Genomic DNA, 12183 nt, shown 5'->3' with positions numbered 1-12183 from the left:
TTACTGTAAAATTAAACTTCATATTAATTTACTGCTATCTGAATGAAAACTGTTGAATTGTTGCTATAGGTATGCACCGAAATTACATTTTTAGACCGATACTAAAAAATTTGTCAGGGCGAAACCAAAATAAAAAATATTTTTTTTTTAAACTTTACTCTTGGGGGCTCTGGGGAATTATCAGGGGTCTTAACAGACCCCTGATATTTCCCTTTTGAAATAGAAAAAGAGATTGAGGACACAAAGTGCTCCTGTCCATTCATAAACTGTGGATATAGTATGAGTTACTATGTCCACAATCATGAATAACCAGGAAGTGATGTAGAGCACTTCCTGTTCATTCATAATAGGGTAAACAGTAAACATACTATGCCCTCAATTATTTACACATAGTCAACGATCAGCTGATTCTCCATCCTGACTCCTTCGGCTGTCACAGGAGGCAGTGCGGGGAGGAGAGCTCAGCCTCCTGTGACACATTTGACAGCTGACTCCTCCCTGACCTGCCTGCTCAGCCTCCTGTGACAGCTGACACACCGCCCTGCACTGCTCTCTATACTGAGTCACCGCACAGCCTTCTCGGCCACCTGTGTCAGCTGTTTCCTCCCCGCTCTCCATCCTGGGTCTCTGCCTGTCACAGAAGGCAGAGTAGGGCGGTGTGGGTGGAGAGCACGGTCTCCTGTGACACACTGCTGACAGCGTTTTTCAAAGCAGTGCCCAGCGGGGAGGAGAGAAACTGGATGCACCACAATTTCGGACGAAAAATGGTACTTTCACCATTTTGCCCAATGCACCACTTTCGGGCGATATGTTCTTTGGACAAAATTTTGGTGTATCGATGTTATATTTATACAATTCATGTGCTGTTTGTAAAAAGGAAGTGAAAGTAACTAGCAGGATTAAAAACATGTATTTTATCATTAATGAAATGCTATAGACAAAAAAGTAATGCTACACATGCATAGACAAACTTAATAGGAAGTCTATTATTATAATTTTTTGGGTTTATAGACACTTTAATGTTGTTGATGTTTATCACCATATTATTCACTGTAAATGTTATTTTTGTAAAAAGTATACCAATGTAGACATTTTTTATTTTGTTCAGGTGGAACACAGAGGCTACCTCGTGCTGTTGGAGTAGCTGTAGCAAAGGAACTCATATTTTCTGCACGTGTCCTGGATGGTAATGAAGCCAAAGTCATCGGTTTGGTCAGCCACGTTGTAGAACAGAATGATGAGGGAGATGCAGCCTATAAAAGGGCTTTGGCTTTAGCACGGGAATTCACATCTCAGGTAATTATCCTAGAGAACAACTAAATCTAGAGATTTAGACATGAAGCAACATGACTCGAAAGAAGTGTCCAACAATTTACAGCGCTTGTATTGAGATCATGTAATGTTTTGACATTCTATTAGTGCGTTACATACACTTTACAGGGTACACCATCAAAATGTTTGCCATTACCTGAAAAAGGCTTTTTCTTTTACAATATTGTTCTGTATTATGATATAACTACAACAACAGTAGTAGAGTGCCATGAACAAAAGCACAGCTTGTGTTACAAACTATTTATGAAACAGGTGACCTGTGTTGTAGTCCCTTTACAGAACCATGTGCGTTTGCAATTCTTACTGTTTGTAGTCAATGTAACTAAAAAGAAGGCTATTTCTCAAGATTCATGTATTCCTCAAACGTACCTCTGTTTGTTGAAATGTGTCTTAATCACAAAGAATGCTTTTTGGGAAATACAGTGCAGCAAGCAGGTGTATGTATCGCTAGTACTAATGGCAGGCATGCATAAACTACTCATCTTGAAAGAACGAAGCCCATGATGATTTTGTACACCTGTATGGTCAAACCTGACAAACCTGGACAGTTGGCCCCAGGACAAACTGAGGTTGTGGAAGATAATTACATATTTCATTACTTACAAAGTTTTTACATATACAAAAGCATTCATACCAATAGATTTTGATCTGGTAGAATAGGTTGATCCTCTCTGTTTTTATGCCAGTAGGCCAACTAGCCCATACTGTTAAAACTCTTGAAAGTTATGTCACGGATCAAACAATTTTGTTTTGTTCATGGTGTCTCTTTATCGTGAGAAATTGGATCTGACAGTGTAAGGACTAGGTATGCAAATCTGGACGCTTTCAGAGCTGAAAAGGTAACTATACAGTAATAACTACAGTGATAGTTGCTGAAAGGGTAACTATACAGTAATAACTAAGGTGATAGTTGCTGAGTAATAACTAAGGTGATAGTTTAGGGTTTAAAATTTATCTAAACCCAAAAACTAAAGTGCAGCTTACCAGGTCTCCGGTTTTGTGGCTGCATTAGTTTTCAGGCTAAGAACATTTCAGCAAGTACAGAAAATACCTGTTGACCTTTCCATAAATGCTGTGTCCTTGTGATTTCCTGTGGGCTGAGAAGAAAGCAAAAAGAACCATATCTTTATTGTGTATCCTACTAGTCCCATCAATCCACCATGAAATGGAGATGGACAAAGGCAGATAGTCCAGCCTGTGTGTCAACATTTATTCACCCCTTACATAAAATGGAGAAATTAGTGCAGACCTAAGGAATGGGAGGTGTGCTATTCACAGGAGTATCAAGTGTAAATAAAGGAAAAAGGCCTGAAAAAAAGAAAACGAATGAAGCCATACCTAATGTGATATATAGATTTTTTGTTTTTGAGTTTAGATACGCTTCAAGTATCGGAAGGGAGGTTAAGAGTTAAGCTATAGTTTAAGGGTTCAATGTTGAGGGGTTAAAGGTTTCGGTATAGTTTAGGGGTTACATGTTGCAAGGGGGAAGTTAAGGGTTAAATCTCCTTCATAGTGGCTTTGTACATATTTTCCATATTTATTATGGTTAGGGCTTAAAAATACAAAAATACATTGAAAAATATTCTTACTTGGTTTATTCGATTAAATATGAAATATTGCATTTTAATATTTTGTGTTCTCCCTTTTACACCAGCAGGTACATCTCTAGTTCCCTTTTCACACGTTGAGCTTTACATCATTCTCACCTTTGCTGATTGAATAAATAATGAAGATTGAATTAATGCATGAATGAGTCATCAGAGCAAAGACTCAGCCTTTATAAGATAGATCATATCCAAAGTTTAACTCAGACAAACTGGAGCCTTAAAGCCAGCAGTGCTAGTTTTACTGCCTTTCTTAGCTAGCCCATAGTGTCACACACACAAGTAGAAGTTTAAAAACTTCAGCCCGTCAGCTACGGTGTAACTACAAATCCCACAAGGCATTGCCAGACTCTGCCACAGCATGACTTCCAGGGGCAGATCCATTATGGTATTTGTAGTTTCACTACAGCTGGATGTCCAGTGTTTTCCTACCTCTGCTTTAAAGTAATTATTTGGGTTAGAGTGGTTTTACATGGGTAGAATTATGGCATGTGTTGGGGAGGGGGTTGTTTAAGGCTACAATTACTCCCCTATGTTTTTATTTGGGGCAGTTGAAGTGCAGTGTATTTTAATAACATTTTACATGGATTATTATATAACCCTGTTGAAGAGGTCCTTTGCTGCAGATATATATGCAGAAAGCAGAATAGTAAAATGGATAGTGAAAAATACTTAACTGTTTTCGCAATTTTTCATCACCAACAAACACACACTGGGTTAATGGTACTAAAAACAATTGTGCCCACTTACCATGAGCTGAATGCTCTTATCGAACTGCTGGCTAGAAGCAGCTGTGCCTCATTTTTGTTTGATTGTCTTATGAAATTATCTTTGTTTTATATATTATGGTGCCCATACACTGTACGAGAATCACGAGAATCGTGCAGGGTATGGAAGGCGTGCGACCATTTCTACTGTACGGTCGCACGTCTTCTGTCGAACAAGCAGGCTTGAAAACCCGCCGAGAATCGTACGAGTTAGTGGGTTAGTGGCCTGCTTGTTCGACAACTGCCGAACGGGCCGGTGTGCGCATGCGCACACTGCCCATTTGCAGTGATCGGAAGCCCGCCCCTAATTGCGGTCTTTGGAAGCCCGTCCCTCAGCGGGGCGGGCTTTCGATGATCGCAAGTACGATCTGCCTGTCCAAGATGGGCAGATCGTACGAGCTTTTAATAAGCTTACGACCATCGCAAGACAAAAGTCTTAGATATTTTGAGTTTGTCTAGCAGATATATTGAGTTAGATATTGAGTTTGAGTTAGATATTGAGTTTGAGTTAGATATTTGAGTCTAGTTAGATATTTTGAGTTTGTCTAGCATTCTACATGTAACTTTTAGAAACTACATGAATTACACTACATAGAGGGCAGAGGAACACTGGCATCCAGTTACAAGATTTAATTTATTTTGGATTACATTTAACAATTCAATAGTCTGATGATTACATGTCTTTCTACCTGCATGGTGCTGCAAATTGCATTTTGAACTCTTACACATGTTTTAGTAAAAAAAAGCTGCTGCTTTTTGTGACTAGATTAATTTAATGATCAGGATACAACCTATGGGCAGGTTGGTAGCAACCCCAGTAACATAACCTTTTAAAATATACACACACACACACACACACGCCTGAGATGTAATACCCATTTTTATCTGATAAATGTAAAACTCAGGCTTGCAGAACATAGCCTCTTTTTTGTTAAAACAGCTTGTGGGGTGCTGAAGATTAATCCTTTCTTTTTACCACCAGAACTGGAGCTGTGTTGATTTGCCTGGAAAGCATTACATCCGGAACAAACAGATAGAGAACATACTGTACGCTCTCTGACATTTACTAATGCTCTTATCTCCATCAATTAGACAGCTAAATGTACCTAAATAAATGTAGAACGGGGACCATACAAGTATTATCTACTATGTTGAAACCCTTGTGTACTGCTGTGAAAAGCTGCCTATTTAACTCTTTCACCAGTACAGTTTGTGGCAGCATAGTTATAGGTCATAGGTAACTGAAATGCAGCTAAAGACTGTGTTTGCATGAATGAATGAATAAATAAAGCATAATAGAAGGGCTGGAATACTTCCAATTCCTGGAGAAAATGTTGCTTCAGACTTCATTTACTGCTAGGCACATACGTGTATGACTAGGCACTAGGTCAAACGATCTCTGCTGAATTGTATCATCAGACAGTCTGACCTCTAATTCTCCACTTCTACAATGGTCACATGACCAGATGTCAAGGCCTTCAAATGTATGACCAGTACTGATTATAATCTGGAGCAGTGTTTTCTCTAGGAAAGGTAAGTGTTTCAGACGAGACCAGATTGAGAACATTGGACAAGATACCTGCTTTGTTGATTTCACGAGATTGTGCAAAACTGAAAATGTTGATAAGCTGAATCAGTCAACAAGAAATAATACAGTGACAACAACACGAACAGTACGATTGTTATAAATAAAATAATATATTGAATAAATATGCTTTACCATAGAAGTTATGTTTTCAGCTCACTTGAATGAAGTGCACTTTTATGACTAGACCTAAAATTCACAGTAATTATAATATAGTTGTAGGGGAAAAAAAACATTACATCACTGGATTGCGTTTTATTTATGTAGGTCTGGGATATCACGCACATTTTTGCTGTACTTTCTGCGGTTTGAACCTAGTCTGTGCATTAGAGCAGGTTTTCATTTTAATCATACAGGACCAAAAGATTCACACATTCACTCGCACACACAGAAATATGCGCACACACAGAGCAAAACGCACACAGAGAAATACACCCCCCACATACACAAAAATACACGTATACAGAAATACACACACAAAATCCCCCCCCCCTCCATTCCCCAGAAATACACACACTCACACCTTCTTAAAATAAAATAGAGCCCCCTAACCTGCTTACATTTTTTGTTGAGAGGAGGCACATTCCCTGGTGGTCCAGTGTGGGATTATTATGGTCTGCAGCTTTGTAGACCTTACATTCCTTCTTTTCGTCCGATGCTCAGTGAAGGCTGTCCGAGTGCACAGCGCCCTGACTCTATGCTATGCTGTCTGCATCTGACAGAAATGAAGACCGTGTAGCTGCTCCGCCAAGTCAGGTACAGGGTCTGTGACTGCGTGCCTGACTTGTTAGCTGGGTGTGGGCCGCATGGTACCGGTCTTCGAGCTTTGAGACCTCTGCATTACAGTTTACAGCTGAGACAAAACTATTCTGAGCACCTTTTGTCATACCTTTTAAAGTTTTGACCTAGGCTTTGCATTCAAGTTGGAAACTTGTTATACCTTGGGAATGATTTTACTAAAAGATAAAAAGGATAAACTCTTGGGAATCTCTCTATGATATACCTACCTATCGCAAGGTGGAGGAAAAACTGTATGGACACCGTGACATGCCTTCCGAACTGTTACGATCAGCAGGGGATCTGTGCATGGATCCACTGGTGATTAGAACTAAAAGGCACCCGTGTGAAAGGGGCCTTAGGAAAACAGTTTTTTGTTAGGCACTGTATGAGAAACTATAATGTTTATTAGTCCAACATAGTAACACATGAAATATATGAGCGTGTGAAAAAAACAGCGTATTTGCATCCTTAGAGTGAAATGCTAATTAAACATTTGACAACTTTTCATAGACTTGCATAAATAACAACACTTATGGCATATGTCACTGTTATAAAATAACAATACTCAACATAAAGCAGTAAAAAGTATGAAAGAAAATGTACTACTTATCTTTTTAGTGAATGTATTGTGTGCTGTTATTTTCTTTACTCTTTTTCACTTGACTAGATTTACTGGAGGTCATGATGAAATATGTCCCACATCATGGCAATTAGACTTCTTATTGATGCTTGAAAAGTCAAAGAAAACTGAAGAAATTAATCTGCACAACAATGCTCACGTTAAGAATATATATATATATACTTATATCTCTTACAATAGAACAAGAGAATTTTTTTTTTTTTTTTAGGTCAACCAGAAAACGTTTGGTTATCTGACAGAGATAAATCTGTTTCTTGTTGTAAAGTTCTGTTTTGTTTTTGGTTTATTGTGGAAAGTTTGGTCTTTAGGTACTGTAAGGTTTGCTTGGTGCAGAATGTGCATTTTCTGTTGAGTATCAGTATATTGCCTGGTCTATGGGAATTTGAACTTTTACTCAAAGATTTTGGCTTTGAAATCTTGCAACATATGCAAATGTTCTTGATGCTGGCATGTCTGTAAGACAGGATTTTAAGCAAGTATTCGTGCTTGCTTTTATAAGTATCACTTTCCCAGTCAGTAGGATCATGTAAATTACTAATTATTGAAGTAACATTCTTAATTTTACTGAAAGACTTTTTAGCTTCTGCATCACATGTGGCAGGTCACGTAGTGCTGTTGTTTCTGAGCTTTTGTCAGAGCTAAAGACTTGCACTCTGCCTTAAATCATGAATAGCAACTAATTGTAGCTCCCCAGCATTTTCTGAGATGTGAGAAGTAGGTTCAAACATTGTTTTCCCCAATGACAGACATGTCTTCTGTGCATGAAGGATGTTCCTGAATTGATAAACACCAGTTAAGAAAGATTCATGAATGGCTAGTGTATTTTTTCCTTCTTCCTTTACCCCTCTTTTTTCTGCTTGTGCCTTTGAGCACCAGAAAGATGTTTGTGTGTTGTGGAGATAAAGGATTCTAACATAGCAGTTACTTTCTTTTACTATGAAAGATGTAATTTGCAGCAATAGAAAAAAACTTCTTGATAGGCATCCATTTTTTGCTCTGTTTTTTAATGCCCTTCAAAATAACTAATAGCATTAATACCTGTAGTATCCATCCATAATATACAAACAATAAACTTAGCCCGTTACTGTACCGCCCTCCCACCTATACACACATACACACTGTAAATAAACTTCATCCCCATGTAAAGGACTTTAAATAAAGTCGGGAGGTCATTATTTAAAGTCCTTGCCCAAAACTGTAGCACACTCTGGAGGTGCAAAGTGCTTTGGGGACCTGACAATTTTCTCAGTAACCACTCTGTTTGGTGACTGATCCTATTTTTTGCTTGCTTAACCTTTTCCTTTTTCGGGCCAGAACAGTGCAGGTATGAAAGCAATCATGTGGTGTGGGTTTGCTTTCTGTTAAATATATTGGGTTCTGCCAGCAACCCAATATATTTCTGTTTTGAATTGGTTAGCTGACGCATTGTATATATTATAAGTGACATACATATTTAACATTTTTTGCTATTTTATCCATGGGGTAAGCATGACCCCAGATGTTGCAGAATAAAAAATCTTTCTGCCATGTGCAGTGGAATTACTTTTCACTTAAGTGACAGTCTATATCTGTCCCTAGGCTATGTCAGTGTGCATGATGCAGCTCATCAGGTCATCCCCTGGATGCCTACTCTGGGCTCTGTAGTCCCTACTGGGTGCCTTCTGTGCATGTTGCTAGTGCATGTTAAGTGCATGAATAGGCTGTCTTCTACTTCTACTACTGGAACAGGGTGGACAGCATAGGGAACAAGGCTAGCCTGCTAGATGCTAATGTTCTTGTGGGTTCATAATTTTGATTGGTTGTAATGGACTGTTACACTTAAAGACTAGCACTTGAGAATAAGTGCTCTTAGGAATCCTGACTGTTTTTTTAAAGATAGCTGCTGCATGCCTGCTTGCTAGTCTTGCATCTAATCTCCTTCTTCTGGTTGGTATAAAAGTGAGACTTGTTGGGTGGTAGAGTTGTGGGTGGGGGGGGGGCAGAGACCATGGCCACCTATTCGGTGATCTGACTCGTTTAACCTTTACTGTTTACTTTTTTCCGTTTTATTCAGACTGCTACCATTTCTTTATGTTAGCTTATGAGTACAGGTCCACTTGAAGCTGTCAACTAATGAATTAGGATTTTTGTATGATACAAATACCTTGGTTAGTTGCAAATCAGTCTCACTATGTATAAACTAAACAACAGCAAATAACCTTAAGACAATCATGTTCACTCAGTGGGAGATCTGATATATTGTAAAGGTTTGATGTATTTGATAGTGTTCGATGCTGATTGAGAAGGCACAGCTGGTGCCTGATCCTGGTGTGGAATTCTTTCAGGGCAAAGGAATCTGGAACAAGAGAAGTTGGTATGCAAACAAGTTGTTAACGAGGACCTATACTGTAAAAGCTGTCCCCAGGAAAAGGGAAAATGGAAGAAGTAGGACTAATCACTAATATAGCCTGTAGGATAGGGGCAGCTAATATTTTCCCAATGGCTTGTTCCAAACTTTATCATGGTATGGAGGCGCCCATCCTGGTAGAGTAGCAGGTCCTCAATTAAAGGCTGAGAGTAGATTTTTCACATTATACCTGTTAAGCTGATTAAAAGAATGTCACATACCTGCAATATAATTGAAAAGAATGGTAAAGCTCAAAGTGAAAGTCCAGTAGAGCTTTCCAGTGCTAAGTTCTGATGCTGTAAAACATGCATCTACTTAACACAACAGTGACAATTTCATATGTTTCTCATTGATAACATTTCAATTAACATTATGTTCGCATATGAGTTTTTGAAGCTTAGAAAATTGTTATTGTTGATTGCAGCTGACGCCTAACTTTTAGGGTTGTCTCTAATTGTTGTCAATGGAGCTGGCTCCTAAAAAAAAAAATCTTGTTGACTTCTGAATTGCACATACTGGCTCCTGACTTCCATATTAATTTGTCCACTCCTGATAGATAGATCGATAGAAAGATGGATGGATGGATGGATGGATAAGATATACAGTACTGTGCAAAAGATTTAGGCAGGTGTGAAAAAATACTGTAAAGTAAGAATGCTTTCAGAAATAACAGTGTTAGTTAATTACCAAAATGGAAAGTAAATGAACAGAAGAGAAATCCAAATCAAATTAATATTTGGTGTGACCGCCCTTTGCCTTCAAAACAGCATCAGTTTTACTAGGTACACTTGCACACAGTTTTTGAAGGAAACTCGGCAGGTAGGTTGTTCCAAACATCTTGGAGAACTAAGCACAGATCTTCTGTGGATGTCGGCTGCCTCAAGTCCCTCTGTCTCTTCATGTAATCCCAGAGACAAACTTGATGTTGAGATCAGGACTCTGTGGGGGCCAAACCATCACCTCCAGGACTCCTTGTTCTTCTTTCCCCTAAAGATAGATCTTTATGACATTAGCTGTATGTTTGGGATCATTGTCCTGTTACAGAATAAATTTGGGGCCAACAGCTGGTTATGAATTGATGAGTGGGTTTGCTTTTAATTTTGCTTGTTAAATTTGGGGCCAATCACATGCCTTCCTGATGGTATGGCATGATGGATAAGTATCTGCTTGTATTTCTTAGCATTGAGAACACCATTGATCCTGACGAAATCTCCAACTCCATTTGCCGAAATGCAGCCCCAGACTTGCAACCTCCACCATGGTTCACCGTTTCCTGCAGACACTCATTATTATTCTGCTCTCCAGCCTTTCGGCAAACAAACAGCCTCCTGCTACAGCCATATATTTAAAAATTTGACTTGTCAGTCCTGAGCACCTGCTACAATTTTCTTCACCCAGTTCCTATGTTTTAGTGCATAGCTGAGTCGCTTAGCCTTGTTTCCACGTTGGAGGTATGGCTTTTTGGCCGCAATTCTTCCATGAAAACCACTTCTGGCCAGACTTCCCTGCACAGTAGATGTGTGTACCTGGGCCCCACTGGTGTCCACCAGTTCGGTGCTGATGGCACTGTTGGACATCTTCCGATGTCAAAGGGAAGTAAGCATGATGTGTCTTTCATCTGCTGCATTAAGTTTCCTTGGCCACTGTGTCTACGGCCCTCAACGTTTCCCATTTCTTTGTGCTTCTTTAAAAGAGCTTGGACAGCACATCTTCAAACCCCAGTCTGCTTTGAAATCTTTGCCTGGGAGAGACCTTGCTGATGCATTATAACTACCTTGTATCTTGTTGCTGTGCTCATACTTGCCATGGTGTATGGCCTGAGACATAAAACTGTCTTCTACAACCTCACATTAGTAGCAGAGTTTGGCTGTTTCTCACCCAGTTTTAAGCCGCCTTCACAGCTTTTTCTGTTTCAGTTAATGACTGTGTTTCAACCTACATATGAAATTGATGACCATTAGCACATGCTTTGGTATAATTGGTTAATCATACACCTGCCTCTACCTCATTCTTACACTTGCACAAAATCCCTGACTTTGTGCAAGTGTAAGAATTGACGCTGGTTTGAAGCCAAAGGGTAGTCACACTAAATATTGATTTGATTTAGATTTTTCTTCACTCAATTGGCATTTTGTATATACACTCACCGGCCATATATATAGATTTGACTTGTCTGTTTATATATATATCTTGTCTGATTATATATATCTAATATATATCTATATATAGATCTATATATATATACAGGGCTTGTCGAGAGGACGGTGGAGCCCGACGAGCAGCTTCCCGACCGGCCGTTGTAATTACACGGCCGGCCGGGAGCTTACATTCAAGCGATCGAGCGTCTCTAGAGACGCCCAATCGCTTATATTAGCAGCAGCTGTCACTGCCGTGCAGGTCCCGAGATCCGCTGTGCCTGATGTGGCCGGGACCGGCACGGCTGCTCTGACAAAATATCAAAGGGAGATCAGTACACAATCACCCTTTGATCCCCTCTCAGTCTATAAAAAAATTAAAAAAAAAGTTTAAGTCCCCCACCCCCCACATACACACACAGATATGCGTCGGATGCGCCTAGGTGTGAAACCGACAATTGAGCCTATTGTGCGGCATATATTGCATATCACAGCGAACGTCGGAGTGCGAGCAATAATTCTAGGGCCACTAATTACTGATGAGCAGTAAAACTGTTTTAAGCGTCGTCTATGGCCAATTTTCAGTGGTCTTTTTTTGCAATTTTGCAGGCGTGCGCAATTTTAAGGTTTGACATGTTTGGTGTCTATTTAACCGACGTGACCCCGACTTTTGACTTTTATGTTTTACCAAAAATATGGGTGAGAATAAATGTTTTATAATATAACGTAGGGAAAATGTTTTTATCTTTTATTTACTGTACTTTTTTCATTATATAGTTAAAAAAAATAAAACCCCAGTGGTGATTTATATACCACCAAAGAAAGCTCTGTGTCCCCAAAAAATGTTTAATTGCAAGGCTATATTCCGGTCATGCTGACTGGGGACATTTTTGACTGACTGGTGAGACACCCTAAAATTTTTCAAGCCCTGTGTGTGTGTATGTATAGATATAT

General features: G+C 39.3%; 1 protein-coding gene across 1 annotated transcript in view; it reads left to right on the top strand.

The window, feature by feature from the left end:
• Positions 1-12183, top strand: part of AUH (AU RNA binding methylglutaconyl-CoA hydratase) — a 159515-nt gene that overhangs the window by 138031 nt on the left and 9301 nt on the right. The window contains exon 7 of the mRNA XM_018556669.1: positions 1109-1296. Within this exon, the coding sequence (XP_018412171.1) occupies positions 1109-1296 (188 nt within the window). The remainder of the gene's footprint in view (positions 1-1108; positions 1297-12183) is intronic.

The sequence above is a fragment of the Nanorana parkeri genome, unplaced genomic scaffold, assembly GCF_000935625.1.
Source record: "Nanorana parkeri isolate BGI_ZX_2015 unplaced genomic scaffold, ASM93562v1 scaffold246, whole genome shotgun sequence".
Taxonomy (NCBI): Eukaryota; Metazoa; Chordata; class Amphibia; order Anura; family Dicroglossidae; genus Nanorana; species Nanorana parkeri.
This window is presented reverse-complemented; position numbering and strand designations above follow the sequence as displayed.